General features: G+C 38.6%; 2 protein-coding genes across 2 annotated transcripts; both read left to right on the forward strand.

The window, feature by feature from the left end:
• The first annotated feature begins 420 nt into the window (after window positions 1-420).
• On the forward strand, window positions 421-4,715 carry mpc1 (mitochondrial pyruvate carrier 1). Its single transcript, XM_039795580.1, has 5 exons — window positions 421-618; window positions 2,146-2,149; window positions 2,443-2,539; window positions 2,920-3,052; window positions 3,931-4,715. The coding sequence occupies exons 1-5, from the start codon at window positions 548-550 to the stop codon at window positions 3,953-3,955; spliced, it is 330 nt and encodes a 109-aa protein (XP_039651514.1). The 5' UTR covers window positions 421-547; the 3' UTR covers window positions 3,956-4,715.
• Window positions 4,716-5,984: 1,269 nt separating this feature from the next.
• Window positions 5,985-17,335, forward strand: LOC120556167 (kinesin family binding protein). The gene is made up of 13 exons (XM_039795579.1): window positions 5,985-6,527; window positions 6,967-7,065; window positions 8,063-8,142; window positions 8,364-8,422; window positions 8,716-8,840; window positions 9,060-9,153; window positions 9,471-9,583; window positions 10,332-10,481; window positions 10,759-10,833; window positions 11,383-11,545; window positions 11,732-11,906; window positions 12,004-12,189; window positions 16,468-17,335. Exons 1-13 carry the CDS (start codon window positions 6,000-6,002, stop codon window positions 16,604-16,606), a joined length of 1,986 nt encoding a protein of 661 aa, XP_039651513.1. The 5' UTR covers window positions 5,985-5,999; the 3' UTR covers window positions 16,607-17,335.
• The last annotated feature ends 2,789 nt before the right edge of the window (window positions 17,336-20,124 follow it).

Genomic DNA, 20,124 nt, shown 5'->3' on the forward strand with positions numbered 1-20,124 from the left:
TAAGTATCATTAGGAAAATGTACTTAAAGATTTAAAAGTACTCACTGCAGAAGAATCCTCATATTTTAGAAACTGGAAATAATCCTAACAGTTCTGTGTTCTATCGTCTAATCATTTCAGCTGTAGCCTATGTCTAATTTTAGCCTAGGCCGTTATATTATTGGGTTTAATTTATGATAAAAAAACAAAAAAATCGTATTTTATAAACTACATGTTTTTTGTGTGCAACAATCAATCTATCTTCCGGTGTCTATCTAATAATAATAAATAATAATAATGCATTTTATTATATAGCGCATTTAAACTTTACAAAGTAAAACAAATTGACAAAACGTTCTCTTAATACCATAGACAGTATATAAGAAGGTTAATACATCCATGGACAAAACAGATCGAGTAATTGCGACAGTGTCGTAAAGCGCCAATGTTATGGTCGTAAATTGGAGCAGTCGTCCTCTGAGCTGAGCTTCGGTTTCCAGTCGCCCTTCAGCCTTCAACACAAGAGTGCACTTCTCGGCCAAAACAGACATCAGTCCAGCGTTACACCATGGCAGGGACAATTGCACGGAAAGCTATTGACCACCTGAAGAGCAAAGACTTCAGGGATTATTTGATGAGGTATGCAACGTTAACATGGAAGCTGTTCGAATTTCTATTAGCGCTCATGCTAAAGCGACGTTAGCTTTTTGGGTTCTAGTGATAAGATTCAGCTCGGAAACGTTGGTTAGTGTTTAACAGCCGGCTGAATTTACTGTCCTGTTCTGTCTAGACAACGTTTTAATAAAAGTCCGTTACTATTTTTAACCATTTATGTTACTATTTTGTTACATTGGCATCGTTTATCTCGGTTCTCTTCTAGTTTTCAAGGACGATTGAACTTTCTGTTAATGTTAACTCTGTTTCTTTAGTTAAACATTTCTATCGAAGCTAACGTTTCATGGGAGGGATATGTTGTCAGTTGTTCTAGAAACACCCCAAAACAATCAGAAAACCTTAAAATGGGTCGCAACTTGTGAGAGGCTCTGAAATAGGGTCGCAACTACTTCAACAACAGTATTGCGACTTAAACTGTGTTGTTCTTCGAAGTTGGGGCCAGTGTCAAATCTATCCTTATAGATAAAGGCATGCAGAGTAAACTACTTTTTTATTACGTTTTAACCTATTTTTATACAGTCTATGGTTTTGACATGTTGTCAAGACGTTGGTTAATGTGTACATAATGCCATGGTGGTGTGTGCACTAGCCACAGTTTAGATTAGGGCTGCACAATTAATCTCAATTTTATCGAAATCGCAATATGAACTAGTGCAATATCCAAATCGCAGGGAGGTGCAGTATTTGTTAAAGGCAAAATATGTGTCAAATCATTCTAAAATAAAGTATTGTGGTGCTGCAGAGACATCCCGGCCTACAAATTGTATCTATAGACTAAAGGAAAAAAAATCTTTGTTTGGTACAGATCCTTGCCAAAAATCACACTTCAATCATTTTTTTTTTTCAATGACAATAATGATACAAAAATGATGATTCCCTCCAATATCGTGAATCATATCGCAATCGCAATATCAGTCAAAATAATCGCAATTAGATATTTTCCTAATATCGTTCATCCCTAGTTTAGAAGCATGCTTGATATTTAGAGTAAAGACTCAATGATGCAAGAGGCCATCTTTGTTTACATTTGTCACAGGTAAATATGTTATCTCTTGGTTATTTTTTTTTTATCCAGTAGAAAGTCAAGCAACTGCACTGTAGATGTGGGTTAGACACACATTATGTATGACCTTTGGCACCAGCTCTTGTGTTTCTTCAGCTTTCTGACAAAACAAGGTCCTTTTTTTTTGGTGGTTGTGTGTTTCATTTAGTCGATAATACAGTAATCAATAAGTTTTCTTTTTTTTAAGATACATTAGTAATCATTAAGTTAACCTTTAACTTGTTATGAATGATGTGGCAGACATATGACTTTAAGCATAGATCAATATTTTCATCCAGGTATTAAAATGTTTCCCGTCTAAAACTGACTCATGACCTATTTTAGGTGGCAGCAGCTCTTGTATCACAAAGCGCATATCAGCATGACTTATCTGTATTTATGTTGTTATCTTTTCTATGTGGCCCTAAAAAAAACAACCTGTTCAACAGCACGGTAAGTACTTATCCTTTCTGTCTGTCATTCTATCTGTGTCACTCCTCATCTGTGACTGCCCGCTTGTTTATGTTTACCTTTCTGTTTCATACCTAATATGGGTGTATCATGTTCAAATCTTTCATGTCATGCTTTTCTCTTCTCAGTACTTTTAATAATGGGATTCACAATACATATTTTACTATTATGTATTCACATGGTAGCTATGGTATTGTTCTGTTCTTCTGTACAACCACATGTCCAAACCATTTATCTATGGTCTTGGCTATGTTTTTTCACTTTTATCTTTACAGCATTTCTGGGGTCCTGTAGCAAACTGGGGTCTTCCTATAGCTGCCATCACAGACATGAAGAAGAGCCCTGAGATCATCAGTGGCAGGATGACCTTCGGTAAGACACAGAGACATGTACTGATAAACCCAGATGTGCACATGCAGGCCACGCGCAATACCCCCGTCCTTTTTGGTTCAAGTTTGTTATAGGGTTAGGTTTGTAATTTGTACTTTATCTCAAGGTTACTCAGACATAATATATTCATTAAAGTAAACAATTATTTTGGGTGACTTTTGATATTTTCTGTTACTGCCCTTTTCTACGTTACATTCGGAATGATGTGTCAAATGAACAGAAAACCTGGCAGAAGAATTGCTTTTTGTGTGCAATTAGGCTAGGTGACATGTTTATGTAACATGTTTGAGTAGTAGTAAGTAGTTTAAAAGAAGACAGTGCTGTAATAAACTAATGCATGTGTGTTTTCTCACTCCTCTCAGCTCTGACCTGCTATTCACTGCTCTTCATGAGGTTTGCCTACAAGGTGCAGCCACGCAACTGGCTACTGTTTGCTTGCCATTTGACCAATGAGGCAGCACAGCTGATGCAGGGAGCTCGTCTCATCAAATACAAGTAGGCAATATTCTATGCCGTGGTATGCTGTTGTCATTGTAAAGGTGGCTTAGCAGGCTACTATTTATATAATTTGCATAGTCGTGAAGATTGTCTTTCTTTCCAGTTACTTTGAACCTGGTCTTTAATTTTTCCACAATGACTTTTGACCCAGTTCACCATTTGATCAATGACTTAACTAAAGAGTTATGATAAAGAGCAATGTTATTAAAGTGCCTTTAGCGCTTATATGATAGTGAGATTTAGGATAATAAGACTTACAGTACAGGCCAAAAGTTTGGACACACCTTCTCATTCAATGTGTTTCTTTATTTTCATGACTATTTACATTGTAGATTCTCACTGAAGGCATCAAAACTATGAATGAACACATATGGAATTATGTACTTAACAAAAAAGTGTGAAATAACTGAAAACATGTCTTATATTTTAGATTCTTCAAAGTAGCCACCCTTTGCTTTTTTGATAACTCTGCAAACCCTTGGTGTTCTCTCAATGAGCTTCATGAGGTAGTCACCGGAAATGGTTTTCACTTCACAGGTGTGCTTTGTCAGGGTTAATTAGTGGAATTTTTTCTCTTATTAATAAAAAAGCAAAGGGTGGCTACTTTGAAGAATCTAAAACATAAGACATGTTTTCAGTTATTTCACACTTTTTTGTTAAGTACATAATTTTTTGATGCCTTCAGTGAGAATCTACAATGTAATTAGTCATGAAAATAAAAAGGAAACGCATTGAATGAGAAGGTGTGTCCAAACTTTTGGCCTGTACTGTATGTTCAAAATAATTTTTTTTTAATCATCAAAATGATCTTTAAACTTAAGGTCATAGGATAAAACAGAATTATATTCACTCTGACTGTTTCTATATTATTACAGCATTGAGAAGAAGAAGGGATCCTAGTGAGCAGAGTGAAGCAGATGCAGAACATTCATTGCGGAGTGGCACCATGCTGCTTAATCAGCCATCTAAACCTGGACATCAAAACTAATGTATCTAAACATCTAATTATTGATACTGTGGTACTTGCACCATTTTTTAAACCTGATGTTACTATGATTGATCTTCCTCATGAAGTTTTAGTCACTTTTTACTGCACAAACTCCTCCAAGAATTTAGGTCAACTGCTGTAATTTATTTTTTTTGATTTTGCAATATTCAACACATTGACACACAAAACTATAACATGGGTGAATGTACTCTCAGCTAATCAGCCTGACAGTCTTGTCATTAGCATTACTGTTTTTATTACTATCTTACCTGCTTAGTCAGAATCAGAAATACTTTAATAATCCAAGGGGGAAATTATTTAAATTAGTAATTTAAATATTAATGAATTTCACAGAGAACTTAGCCTGAGGTCAGTTTGTGCTAAACATATAGACTTTGTTGATTAACCTTTACTTAAACACAGAAGACACACTGAGTGCTAAGCTAAGAGTGTGTATGGGCATACAATTTGGTATAGTTTTATTGCAGTATGACAAATAAGACAAGTTGCTTCTGTCAGTGCTGCCCAAACATATACTGTATATTATGTGTTGTCATATGTCATTCACATTAATTTATTGTCATTGTATAATTCACATTATTCTTTCTCCAATTAGTGAATTGATTCTCAGAGTTTGTTCAAATAAACTGGCTATAACCAACTTGAACACAATTCAGCGAGTGAGTGATTTCCTTTTTAATGAAGATCAGCTTTGCAATTGCAGTTTTCATTTGATCCTTGTTGGTCTCAAAGTCCTGTTCCATGGTCACTGTTAGGGATCAGGTCACCTTTACAATGTCAGATATTTCACCATGGCAATAGGCCACTGCTCCATATTTACACTCAACACTTTGTTCTCCAACCCAATGCCCTTGTTAAATTACCATCACATCTTTTTAACTAAGTTAAGTACAAATCAAATAAACAGGAAATTAATGGTTATTTCATATATGTTTTATGTACACACACCCCAGCTTTTATGAAGACATTTTTTTAATTTAAGCAATTCTAAAGAATCTAAGAATATAGATAATAATTCTTTCAGGAAGGTTGTAAAACATGGAATAGCTTTCAGGAATTTGCATTTGTGTATAAACTATTTAGCGAGTATTATCAAATTAGTGAACAAAAATTCTAATTTTGTTGTCCTTCGAAATCAAACTATTACTATAAATCAGGGCTGGCATATAGGACTGTGCAATTAATCAAAATTTAATTGTGATTATTATTTCGGCTCCCAATGATCACAAAAACAGAATAATCGAGAAAAAAAATAATTTAGCTCATTTTTGCAAGTAAACTCTTATTTTCTCTCGTGTTCTGAATGAAAAAATAAAGTTTCAATAGGAAAAGTATTAAGGCAAAGTTCACAGTTGTATGTTGTTTTTTTTTCAACTTTTTCCACAGTTTTTAAGTTCAATAATTGCAACATCTTTCCAGAAGTCAACGAGTAATCGTTTTAAATGATCGTGATTTCAATATTGACTGAAATGATCGTGATTATATTTTTTCCCATAATCGAGCAGCCCTATGGCATATCCAAATTATTAGTTGAAATCCAACTGTAGAAATCCTCCCCAAATGAATTAGATGCATTACGAGAAAAAAATAAAGATGTTCCATTATTTCTATTCCTGAGCTACAAAATGTGCATTCATTAAGGTCAATGTTAAACCTCAATCGTAAAAACTCCTTGAAGGATAAATATCAATCATTAATTTAAAGTGCACTTATTTGGCTTTGGCTGGTAGAGGGAACGTAATATATTAACATTTTATTGAGAAATCCTTCATTAAATATCCCCATTTTAAAGACATTATTTTGAAAGTACAGATCTTAAAAACGTATTACATTTATTATTTGAAAAAAAAGGCTATCCATTAATAAACAATGGGTACAGTCCATGGATGTGGTACTGTCTCGGTACTGTAGGAAACAAAAATTTGCTTCCAGGAGATGGCAGTAGTGCAACAAAAAGAACCCAGTTGTGCTAGTTGTAGGGAAACGACAAAGAAGAAGAAGACCATCATGGCGTCAGCGAGCAGTGATGAGTGGAGAACTGTTTGCGACAAATTCACCAACGCCCAAAACCTTACTGTTGTAGAATCACGAAATGACCCTGAGAATGACCCGTTCCGCTCCAAATACAAGGCCAGGGAGCTCCTCAGAGAGATACACTGCTCGCTTAAGAGTTTCGAGGCCGGCGAAGGTGAAGCGGAAAGCGGTGAAGAGATCGGCGACCAGCGGCCGATAGAGCCGCCGGTGGACGGACAGAGGGAGGACGGGTTCGGTCAGGGCTTCAGCGGCGACTCGCCTGCCGGGCTGCGGGCCGCTAAACTCGGGGCTGTGGAGTACTATCTGGGCGTCAACCATGTTGACACAGAGGAGCTGTCAGCCGGACAGGAGCATCTGATGAACTGCATGAAACAGCTTGAGAGATGCAGAGTGTCGTCGGAGAATGTGTCGCTGTTTATCCATGTCAGGGTAACGTTGACGTTAACTTTCCAACAGAATACATACGCAGGCCATGGCTGCAGCTAACGTTAAGCTCAACCAAAGTTTTCTTAACAATAATGTTTGAAAGATATGATAGATCGTGACCGAGCTGCTACATATCAACCATAACGAATTAACTGACCATAATATTGTTAAACTCCAATACAATTGCCAATGTCATCATCAATAACGCCATTGAAGTAGCGTGTAGGCCGGTGGTAAAGCATTTAAACCACAAAATTGCCCTTTTACATAGCTACGTTACGGCGTTGCATGATTTGTAATAACATATGAACAAGAATCATCAGAGTACATCAGAGCCATCAGGTTTTTTTTTATAAAGTCTTGTCTTGTGAATAGATTAAATGTAGTAGGAGATCAGATGATGCTGATCACTTGCTCATGTATTGGCTGTTTGTGTTATCAGAACCAGTTGGGTATCCTGTGGGCAGGCCGGGATGAGACGGAGACAGCTCAGGGATTCCTTGAAACAGCAGAATCCATCTACCAACGTTATATAAAGGAGGTACGGTTGGAGTCCTGTGTGGGACTGTTTATTTGAAGCCGCTTGTACATTGACTGATTGATGAAAGGACAGGAGAGACTGTAGCGAAGAAAACCATCACTGCTATCATGTAACTGTTTGCCTCCCAGGTTACTGTCAGACTGATCAATAGCTAGCTTCTTTATTGTCTCACAACTCATCTACTATTTGGGTATTGTTAGAAAAGTTATGCGTACTTTTCTTTTAGTGCCTCTCATGAGATAATGAGAGCCACTGACCTTGTGAAAAGCACAGAATTCCCCTTAGGGCAGAGTGCATGTGGAGGAGATGCCGGGCCTGACCAGAGATAATTAGACAGTATCTCCTTTGTAATACACTCCCTGATTGTTATAAAAGACACTGCTGTGAACAGAATAAAAAAAAAAAGTCATTTTTTTTTCTGTACTTACGGGGTGCTGTAAAATTGACTCTGCTTGAGCAAGTAAAAAACTTTGAGAGAAACTCCAGTGATTTCTGTCCATTCTTTGATAAATAATTATCCTAACAGGTATCATGACACTTGACATCGTACACCGTAGTGAGTAGTAAAGTAGTAGTAGTAGTAGTAGTGATTAATACAGTTCTATCTTTTCTTAGTACATTTTAGATTTTGTACACGTATTAATCATCGTTGATTTACCTCACCGTCAACAGGTCGAGTGTCACATAACCGTAATTTACCTGTCTGTCAGTAGCCAAGGCATAGTATTATTATTGTTGTATTTTTAGTAAAAAGTTGTGTATGTGCTGTTGAAATTGCATTTTTCTTCATTCTCTGATTGTGTCCAGGGCTTAAAAACTATTCCTACCCTGAAATTAAGATTAAATGTGAAGTAGGTAGCAAAAAGGGAGCAATTAAGTATGTGGCCTAACTGTGCCACTTGCTGTAACTGTGTTGATGACACCAGCATTCAAGTATTAGTTTCTTGCAACCGCAAGACAGGCAAGATCATGGAGCCATGGTTGTTGTGTTTTTCAGGACGGGAGTCCACCCACTGATATGGCAGAGTACTTCACTACTGAAGAGAAGCTGCTGACGCATCAGGAAAGGACCAAGAGGTAACTTGTAAACTCCAACATTCCCATAGAGAAGGCCCACACACATATTTACATTTACGGACTTCCCACCTGTTTAAATAATACTATCGTCCAAAGGTTTGCATAAGAGGGGTCATTCATGCAGCAAACCCTTGGTTTGATTTTTATCTTTCTCTATTACGATCTGCCTTCCCCATATACCCATTCTACCTTTCACTCTTTCTCCAACTGCCCTTTCTCAGGTTTGAGTTGGCCTACACCCATACCATGTACTACCTTGCTCAAGTCTATAAAAACCTTGGTGAGTCTTTTCTTGCTTATGTCAAAAAGTAATAACAGTATATATTTATTGACTCATGTAAATTAAATACCTAAAACATGCATGTAGCATAATCATTAATATTTAAACAGATATAGACAGAAGTAGTATTTTAAAGTTGCATCATTTCCCTCAATATTTAAGGCAATTCAGACGTCTATTACTGAACTGGATTCCTATTTATCTATGTGGACATAATGAATCTGAGCCTTGTTGTGTTACTGTATTACTTTACTTGATGAAAGTAATAATAACTATAGTGTTTGGTCTCCCAGGTGAAACTGAGCGTGCTGCTACCTACTGCCACAGCACCCTGCAGAGACAGTTGCAGTTAAATCAGTACAGTCCAATGGAGTGGGCTCTGAACGCTGCTACACTATCACAGTATTACATCACTAAGGTAGGTCACATATTGATTCAAATTGTTTTGTAAACAATTGATTTAAAACCTCACATCTAAAAGGATTTAGCGTGTTATCCAAAATCAAAAGAAATCTATTGCTTCTGCACAATTTTATGGATATATTTTTCAGAGACTTTACATGGAGTCAAATCACTGTGTGTGTATGTGTGTGTGTGTGCGTGTGCGTGTGTGTGTGTGTGTGTGTGTGATTTCTAGGGCCGATACATGGAAGGCAGACATTGCCTCTCAGCAGCTACTGTCATATCAGGTTTGGCAGGAGAGGTTCCTTCTGAGGCAGCAGCACAGGAGAGTAAGCATCTATCTAAATCTTTAATATACACATCCAAATAAGCATAGTTATTTGCTTATTTCCTTTTGTATTGTATAGTCCTAATCAACTACAATGAGTCTGGCAGGAACGAACACAACTGTGTAGCAAATGTTTGCTACAATTATTTGACCAGTCCTACCTCCCTTTCTCAGTTATTCCCTCCCTCCCTTCCTCTCTCTGACTCCTTCCCCCTCACTTCCTCTCACTTCCTCCAGATATACTGTATCTCAGATATACTGTATCTATCCTTCCTTCCGGCATATCTTAACATCTTTTTCTCCTTTTGTCTCACCCAGGTGAGACAGAGAGTGAGCGTAGGGAGCAGCTCATGCAGAAGAGGGCCGAGATTGCGAGATGTTGGATCAAATACTGTCTCAATGTCCTGCAGGACTCTAAGAAGCTGCTAGAGGTACGGCATGGTTGTATGTGTGTGGGCACTGATGTGTGGCTGTTTCTCATATCTTTATACTCAAGTCCACACCTCTCATATGAACAGCGATAGCCACCATGGCTGAAGGAAAAAGCACCATCCACAATAACCTAAAACCTCAACTTTATCAGCAGACAACCCAAGGAAAAAGAAGTTGGACTGTTTTTATAACAACTATGGTATCTGTATATCTGTGTGTTTACCTACCGAAGTTTATGTTTACATGTTCACATGCTCAAGTGTCTCTCTACATCAGTGATCTTCAACAGGGGGTCCTCAGAGTCAATGCAGAGGGGCCTCCAAAATTCTTGTTAATTTTTGAAAGATTTTTCAAAAATTAAAAAGTCTTAACATGGATCCAACATATTAGCAAATATAAATCCCCACTGCTTACTGGCCTATTTGGTAGTCACTAAGGCCATACACAGATAGTTAATCCTAACAATTCACTGTAATGTTTAACATTAAAACATGATTTATAAAATCATGCCAACAATTTGAATAGTTTAGTATTCTATGCAAAAAAGATATGTATAAAGACTTTAGGCCGCCCTACAGGTTATTGTAGGCCCAGTTTAATATGCAACTTGATTATATACCGTAGGGGGTCCCTGCTCCATCGCTCTTTCAGTTAAGGGGTCCTTGGCTTAAAAAACGTTGAAGACCCCTGCTCTACATAATTATATTGAGTGTGTCTTAAAATGTGCTTGCACATGTTTGTGACCAGGACAGCATCGGGGAGCTGGATACTGATCGTCAAGAAGAGTTGAAAAGAGCGAGGAGACGTGAAGAGGAGGAGGAAGAGAAGGGCAGGAAGAGCGCTCTGCTGTTTGGCTCTGAAGACACCTTTGACTCCATTGCTAGCCTGGAAGAGAAGGTCTATATACTGTGTCTGATGCTACTGCTAGTAGTAATGTTTTTTGTTCTACCTATTAGTGTTACAGATCATGTTATACCTGTTAAAAGTCACCATTATCTCTGTGTCAGTAGCAGCAGCAATGCTTTCCTTTATCGATACTTTAAATAACAGTAGCTATCTTTGTAATGTCATGTCTTAGTAATACAAGGTTTTTAGCATCAGAGGGCGCCATTCTGCAAATGAATACTTAACCCATTGTAGCAGATGGGGTCAAACTCTGCTTTCTGTTTTCCAGGTGCGCTGTTTGTTACCATTGGACTTCGCTGAGGCCAGAGCTGTATTTCTGGTGGGACAGAATTATGTCACGCAGGTACACACACACGCACGCACACGCACACACTGAAACTGGTTTGGACAGACTCATCATCAGTTTAGACACTCTTATACAAGTACACAGACTCAAACGGCAGTGGAGCACAGTTAAATAATCCCATGAAGCTGAGTTATTGAAGTTAGCAGAGAAAGACTGGACTTGACTTGAAACATCAGTGAATGTACCAAGCAGACAGCTGCAGATGTTTTTAACTGCACTGGTACTACTTTCCTGTCCCTGAAGTCCTCAACCATATTGTCGACTTAAATATTTACTTCAAGAAGTAAATTGCATTATGATGTTAAGCTGATATTAATGGCAGAGTTGCCCCTCAAAAGAATTTTGTATTAAAAGGCAATGAGGGAAATTGTGCATGGAGCACAAAACCAGGTTTTCTGTAAGTAAAAAAATGTATCTGACAATCCTTCATCCAGACAGGTTTACATTTGGAAAAAAAATGCCCCAAGCGTCGAACCCACAATGTATACAGTAGTTTCAACTGCTAAACGGGGCAAAGTGTCTTCATCCTTTCACTCACTCTTGCAGGCCAAGGAGTACTTTCAGATGGACGGCTATGTGACGGACCACATAGAGATCTTGCAGGATCACAGTGCTCTGTTCCGGGCCCTGGCTTTCTTTGAAGAGGATCTGGAGCGGCGCTGCAAAATGCACAAACGCAGAGTGGACATGCTGGAGCCAATCTGCAATGGTACTGCACTAACTTTGTTGTGGAGTTGCATTTTTTTTTTTGTCATTTGGAATATTTTCATAAAATAGATTACAGTAGGCAAAGATGACACAAAATAACTTGTAACAATTTTCAACCCGAATGTCTTTGCAAGCTGACATAATTGATTAAATCTGACTTTCTCTCACCCTCTGTGTTTGTCTACAGACTTGAACTCCCGGTACTACCTAATGATCCGCAGACAGATGATGTTTGAGTTGGCTGAGATCTACAATGAAATGATGGACCTGAAATTGACACTGGCCAACAGACAAGCTGATACACAGTCTCTAGATAACCACACTATTAAGAAATTCAACCATCTCTGCTCTGCCTCTGCCAAGTGAGTGTGTGTGTGTGTGTGTGACATATTGGTACTTATCTGTGCATCTGTAGTTATTCCATCTAAATTATTTGAAATACTCTAATCTCCTCTCCAGATACTTCCAGATGTTCCTAGACTCTCTGTGTTCTCCAGAGGGGAAGATTCCGGAGCACCTTGAGGAGGAGGTGCTCAGACCGGCTCTGGTGGCCCGCTTCAGATTGGCCCGACTCCACAGCCGGCTTATCAGCTCTTCAGTCTCTGTTCAGCTGGAAAACCTTGACAAGTCTCTGGAAAACTACAAGTGAGAATATATATTTGTTATTTTATGGTGTTCAATCCAAACACTTTCTGGTTTGCATATTGAAAGATGTGCTAGTAATGTTAATAGTTATAGGTTGATGTTAGTCTTGCATTGCCAGACCTTCCTCCCCAGCGCTGCGGAGGATGATCTGGCTGGTCCACACAGCATTCCAGGATGGGAGTAAAACAGTGCTCTGGTTTATTGGCATTTAAACCAATCACAATCGTCTTGGGCGGTGCTAAGTGCTGGACGGAGCCCCAGTGCCGCTGCAAAATAGCCTTGGGAAGGAACTTGTTTTGGTGGAACGTGTGTACGTTCAAAAGTTGTTTTAGTCGTGCAACAGAAAACTCAGATTTGACAGATAGTCTAGCTAGCTGTCTAGATTTACCCTGCAGAGATTTGAGGAACAGTTAACCATAGTCCTCATAAATCCACCGGAGTTTAGAATTCCAACACAAAGACAGCAGAAGGTAACGGACATCCAGACAAAAGAGGGACATCCGGCTGAATTACGGATGGCACCAGAGCAATCCCAGAAGTGGAACGTCATGGATATAGACTAGGTTAATGTAGAAACATAAGGTCAGAGGTGGAAAAAGTACAAAAATGTTCTACTCAAGTAAAAGTACCAAGACTTTGATTAAATATTACTCAAGTACAAGTAAAAATACCTATCTAAAAAATTACTCAAGTAAAAGTAATAAGTAGTTCATTTAAAATGTACTTTAAGTAAAAGTTACTTAGTTAGATTAAAAAAACAACAACCGTAAAACGGGGGGGCGGGGGGGGATCTCTCCCATATAGTGAAAATAGGACAAGGGGTCATAAATCCAAAACTATTTTGTTTTTAATTAAAGAAAAATCTATACAAAGGTATAAACATCTAAACAAATGTATACATATGTAATAACAACATAATACATGTCACACATGTTATTTAAGACCCTTAGAAAGGTATAATCTGCAATTTTAGTTCAGACCATCCCATAAAATGTTTTCAAACAATCAATTGAAAGTAAAAGTACCATACATTGTTAGTTCTGAGGGCCATATTTCTTTTCTTCACAAACAAACAACAGTTAAAATGCAAATCAAGGCCAAATCACGTGTTTTGACTCCATAAATGGGTTAGATTGTATCGCTGGGCGATAAGGAGAAAATCAAATATCACAATATTTTTGACCAAATACCTCAATACCGCAAAGATATTGGATTGTTGACTATTGGTGCTTTCACAAATTATTTACACAATGCGATTTTAGATAAATAATCATCAGTAATGTGAACATAATGACTAAGTGGGTAAAGGCAAATAATAGAACAGTTACAACAGTCTGGTAGGTTCAGAAAATGACATCACTTTACTGTAATGCAGCCTTTAAAACCAGGAAAAGACACCACTCATGCCATATTACGATAAATCTAAATCCAAAATCTAAGACGATATCTAGTCTCATAACACGATATCGATATAATATCGATATATTGCCCAGCTCTAGTTAGACCCATAGACTGTTACTTAAATTAATATAAACAGACCCTAATGTTCACAGCCTAGACTAGCATCCAGCTTCTGTAGTTTGTCACAAAGCTGGTCTTGACTGCTGCATCCCTGGATGCCTTGTTGCTTTTAAGGGCTAACAGCTCATTTACGTCCGCTAACGTCTCCCACTCAGTTCGCTGCTCGCTAACACATCCCTGGGTCCGACACATTGCAGTTCTTCTTCTACTTATTTTTAATTGCGACTTGCAACCAGAGAAGAAGAAGCTGCATATGTTCGCGCAAAATAAAGACTGCTGGTGCATTACATATGTCGGTACCATTGACCTATATAAAATGGACCAACAGAGTCCCTTGCTCTGGACGGAGACCAGTGAAGGATATTAGAAGCACTTTTCCGGTGATCACTTGCTTTACTGCGCAGCCTCCAACTGAGAGAGACAACGTAAATGTGACGTGAGCAACGTATCTGAAAGTTGTAAGTCTTCTGGTAGCTGTGCCAAGAGAAATCTCAATCATTCCCAATCTTACAGAGACTGAGAGTGTAGGTATATGTAAGGAGATAACATAGGCACAGGCTAATTATTGATCACTAACATGCTAGTTAACGTTAGTAATTAAACCTAAACAGCTAACGTAAGTCGAAACTGCCTGCGAGCTTCTCCTGTACTATATGGTAATTCCTCTACTGTGCGACAGTAAGTCACTTGGTTATGACACAATCGTTAGCCTATTTTTATAAAAACGTTTGCTACGGAGCCATAACGTGAGCTACAAGGTAATGGAGCCTTTTATAAATTGTCGTGTTTCTTTAGAAATAAACAATGGACAAATAGAGTCTTTAAACACTTCAGATGTAAAGTTATTCGCTGTCAAAGTGGCGCCAAAATGTATGCTAGTCAGTGGAATGCTAACGGGAGGTGATCTCTTTGTAGCGTCAAAATGGCGCCATAGGAGGTTCAAGTTCAGAAGCGCAGCTTACCCCCTTTGTCGGTACACGATCTGTTCTGCCTGCACGATTCGTTCTGCACATCTGCGACACATGCGCGATCCGTTCTGCACATGCGCAAAATGTTCGCATGCGCTGTTGTACGAGGATTCACGACCCTGTACGATCTGTTCCACGCTTCCGGTCGACAGCCAAGCTAACGTTAGTTTAGCTAACAGCTAATTCGGCTAACCGCTAGCTGAGACAGCATGTAATAACTTTAAAAGACCCTCAAAATAAAACTTGAAAATAAACGTTAACATATATAACAGCTGTTATGTCAGTTCTACTTTACTTGTGCTCATTTAAAATACAATCACTCAATATTTGTCTTTATTGGTATTACTGTAAAGTCTTAATGTAGCTGTAGCCTGCTTTTCCCATTAAGTTTGACTTAACGTTATTTTAGACTGAATCTAACGGTCAGCTAGCGGTTAGCCGAATTAGCTGTTAGCTAAACTAACGTTAGCTTCCCGGTGGAGGCTAGCCATAGGCTAGCGTGGAACAGATCGTGCAGGTCGTATCCTTGGTAAAACAGTATTATCTTGCGCATGCGCAGAACGGATCGTGCAGGCGGCACGGATCGGGTACTGACAAAGGTGCATTACAGTCTATGGTCTGGTGTAGTCATTCCGGGCGCGATATTTTTTCTTCCTTTCATGTTTTTTTTTTACTCAGTAACGGATAGGATTTGTAATGTAGCGAAATACAATCCTTCAGTCAAAATGTAATCCAAGTACATTTTAAAATACCGATTTTAAAAACTACTTGAAAAATACAAAATACACAACAAAACTACTCAATACAGTAACGTGAGTAAGGGCGTTTTCACACATACCTCGTTTGGTCCGGACTTTCGGACTTTTTAGTTTGATCCGAACCAAAATTACAGGTGTGAAACCTCCCCCGGACCATGGTCCGGATCAAAAGACCAAATTTTGGTCCGACAAAAAGAGGTGGTCTCGGTCCGGACCAAACTGAACCATGATCCGGTTCGTTTATAGTGTGAAAGCATTTTTGGGATGGTTCGGACTTTCGGACCAAATACAGGAATCTCTGGCAGGCTCTCCTCGTGTTACAAGACCGGGGAAGCTTCTTTAAGGAACAGCTCGGTGCTTAGTGAGAGAGAGAGAGAGAGACTGTAAATGCGCTCAGAGCAGACAGCTGTCAGCTATCAGAGCAGATAATACATCAGCAGTTTATTTGTTAAGTGGTAGTAAATGTAGGCTACAGTGTATGTTTCCGTTTGTCTCTGAATAAATGCTCCAGAAAGAAAGTCCCGTGTCTTGCTTCTCTACATCACAACAAAACAAAAAGAGCCGCGGCAGTAGGGGAGAGCAGCGGTCAGTTGAATAGCCTAAACTCGGACCCAGAGAGAGGATACGAGAGGACGGGGAAGCCGTCAACAAACCAATCAGTTCTAAGTATCTGGAGACGCAGCTCACGTATGTGATGACGGCAGGACGTAGTTTTGTCACGTAGAGATCTTTAGTGCGCTTGCAAAACTGCAGTGTGAAACCAAAACTTACCGGATCAAATGTATACAATGTAACAAAAACATGAACCTTGGTCCAGACCTTGGTTCGGACTTTCATGTGTGAAAGCGCCCTAAATGTATTTCGTTACTTTCCACCTCTGCATAAGGTATATATTGTAGTAAGACAGGTGTATTTGGTGGAAAAGAAAGGACTTTGTTGAAAGCAGTTAAAATTAGTGGGCTGGGATAGGTTTTATCTGGATGTACCTGTATAATGTTGATTGTCACTTTCACTCTCCACCTGTTGTCTAGTTATGTGGTGCAGTACTGTGAGGCCCACCCTGAGGCAAAAGCCGCTGTGGAGACGGAGCTAGAGCTGAGTACGGAGATGGTCGGTCTGCTCCCTCTCAAAATCAATCGCCTCAAAGTTAAGATGACTGCAAACAACTGAAGGACGCCACTGCTCACTGACTGAGTTATTGTTTGACTGAAAGTGTTGAATCCATCCAAATGAGGCATGCTGCTTCCACAGGACCTTTTAACATATTACACGCTGTACATATGTGCTCCCCTCTGTGAAGTAAAATGTGTGGTCAATTTACTTTTAATTCAAATGGCACCGTAAATTTACTCACTTCAAAATTAATTTGACAATGTCTTTCTCATAGTACTAATACATAATTAGAATAGTTGATGATATCTTTTCAACACTTTGAAGTGAATGTGGGTTGACCCAGACCTGGTTTTTCTCTTTACATCGATTCTTTCTTCCCACTCAGAGTGGTGTGAAGAAATCTTTGTTGATCTATCGCTAAAATGCTCCCTTTGCAAGAAAAAATAAAAACTAGCTGCTTGGACTAAGGCAGTCCCCTTAACATCCTTGAGTTGGCTATGTACATAACAGATTTTTATTTTATATTGTGTCATTTCATTTTATTTTACAGTCCTATGTGACCATAGTCTGATGCATACTTGTTTTCTATTGTTAATCATATTGGTTTTCATTTAATGTGGCTTCATTTTGTGTAAAGCCCTCTAGCACACTAAAATTATTTCTTTTAGCTACTTTATGTCTCTGATGGTTAAACAATTGTTGAGGCCTACTGTAACCAGGGTTAGTGTTGTAATATGCAGGCAATGATGAAGAAACTTAAATATAAACCATCTTCTGTACCACATATGTAGTAGAGTTGTTGCATTTGTGAAACTGATGTTAGGGCTACAAAATATTCAGCTAACTATAACACATACTCCGACCCCACAGTCCATACTGATAACCTACCCTTGTCTTATTTCACCCAGGGCGTTTGGTTAATAATGAATGTGATTCCAGACAAAAGATTTTCTATCCTTGTACTCTCTTACAGCCATTTCTCTTTTTGCTTTCACTTCTGGCTTCTGGGAATTGTCATCACTTCAGTACAGATGCACACAGTTATGACCTCTTCTGTAAAGAAGGGAAATATGCAGTAGTGGGGGTGTTGGTAGGCTGGAAGGGGCTTTGTAATTTTGGGAAAGTGCTAGTGAGATTTTTCCAGAATTTAAATCATTGATCCTTGACTGCAATGCTAGACTGACAAAAGGGCTTGCTTTTATTTAAAGGATGTAGAGGAAGTGAGGTACAGTACCCAAATGCCAAAGTTTGAATGCATTAGAATAATATTTATTTCTCCTGAATGTTTTTTTGCACAGTGAGAAAAATAAACAGAAGAACATAAACATAGAGATATGAAATGGTATGAAAAAGAGGAAAAACTTCAAGAAGAGTTAGAAACAATAAGAATAGGCCTCATTCACCAAGAAGAAATACGAAGAAATGTGTTCTTAAACCCCACTTACGCAGTTTTTACGAAGATTCTTACATTCACTAATGTTTTCTTATCTTGGATTTGTTCTTAGAACAAAATCTACGAACACTGAAAAGCACTCTTACGCACATTTGAGTGATGACAATTTGCTCCAAATAATTGGTTACTGCATTTTATTTAATTCTACAGTCGTTTACAATGATAGTATTGTACTGTAATGTATGTAATGATCATTTGTTGAAAAAACCTCATAGTATGCAAAGAAACACTAACACTGCAATTAACATCAGCAATTAAACTGATTAAATCCTGCGTTATTTGGTGATTGATCGCTATTTATAGGGCCAAAATGCAGTGGTGGAATGTAAGAAAGTACAAATTCTTCGTTAGCCTACTGTAGGCTACTTAAGTAAATAAATGTTTCACGTAGGTACTTCACTTAAGTAGAATAAATAGTGCATACTTTTTACTTTTACTTCGTTACATTTTGCAACAATTATCTATACTTTCTACTCCACTACATTTCTACAACGTTCCGTTACATTTTCTGATCAGTTTTTCACCCTGCCAAAAGGTCTTCCTGACCGTCACACATTTGTCTCACCAGTGAAGTTTGGTTGCCATAGATATATATGGGGCGCCGCTAATCCTTGCTTCCAAGCCGGCTCCGGTGCTCCAGAGCTGGGCGCAGCGCCGCTGACCCTCGGTAATACATCCTCCAGTAAAAGTAAAAGTTTTTTTTTATTATTCCCGTTTTTTTAAATCATAGTTGCCTCTCCACAGCGTCGTTTACTCCTCTGCCAGGCAGCGTAAGACGCGTTCATATCTTATTTATTTGGCTGGACCTCTTCACATCTCTCCATTTTCGCTGCTTCACACACTTCCTTTGTTTACTTGCATGGTTAAAGAAAATAAAACCGTTTTAAAACACATCCATGAATAAAACCAACCGCATTCCGATTCTAACAATATATTTCCTTTTTATCAAACCCCTCATGGATAGGAACTTCTTTTAAAAGCCAGGCCTTGTTTGTGGTAGTGGACATCTACTTTTACTGAAGTAAATATGTCTCTGGTTATTTGTACTTTTACTTAAGTACTGAGATTCAGTACTTAATCCACCACTGCAATGTACAAGTCATCTGCGACTCCAACAACCATCTCTTGAACGCAGTCTCCCGCTTCCCAGGAGGTACACAGGAAGAGTCATGTCCTTATATGGGAATTTGCGGGGCGTTTTCTTATGCTAATTAGGAACAACTGGCACGCGCTTTCAGTTACGAAGACGTGGGATTCATCAATCCTAAGAACACAGGTGCGAACCATTCTGTTGTTTAAGAACATGTCATGAATCCGACGTAGACTTTTTTTTTTTTAAACCATGTTTTTATTCAAGAAAGGCAAAACAATACAGATCTAATCATTTGGTTACAGTGTCTTGATTTCTTTTTTCTTGTGTGAAAATCGATCCCATCCCACCCACACACACTGCCATTACCAACAAAACAAAAGCGAGAGATTGGGCAGAGCTGTTAGGGCCTTATATTATCTGGGGGGAGAGTGTTAAGCCTTTCATAGTACAACAACAACGGATCCCATATCTTATGGAATGTATCAGTTGATCCTCTAGAGAAATACTTAATTTTTTCTAATTTCAGGAATAGCATCAGGTCGTTAAGTCAGACTGACGCATATGGTGGTTTAGGAGATTTCCAAACACGTTTCTCTTATTAGTGGTCATTAAGACCTCACTCACTAATACACCAAAAATGGCCATTTCTGAATTTGGCCTCACATTCGTGGCAAATGCTTCATTTAAAGTTTTGCAGTTGACCAAAAATCTCTTAACTTTGGACAAGTCTAAAACATATGAGCCATGTTTGCTGAAGTAGAATTACAGCGGTCACACGTGTCATCAATGTCTGGGTATATCTTGGACAGTTTTGATTTGGTATATTAAATTCGGTGAAAGACTTTAAACTGTATCAAGTTAAGGCGGGCACAGGAGGATGTGCCGTTAACTCTACTCTGAGCGCAGTCCCAGGCTGCATCAGATATCTCCATCTCATCCCAATCCCATTCTTCAGTCCAATCAGTTCTGATTTTATCTAATGACACTTTTTGAAAAGATAAGATTGTGTTGGATATATTTGAAATCTGG

Source organism: Perca fluviatilis, chromosome 3 (genome assembly GCF_010015445.1).
Source record: "Perca fluviatilis chromosome 3, GENO_Pfluv_1.0, whole genome shotgun sequence".
Taxonomy (NCBI): Eukaryota; Metazoa; Chordata; class Actinopteri; order Perciformes; family Percidae; genus Perca; species Perca fluviatilis.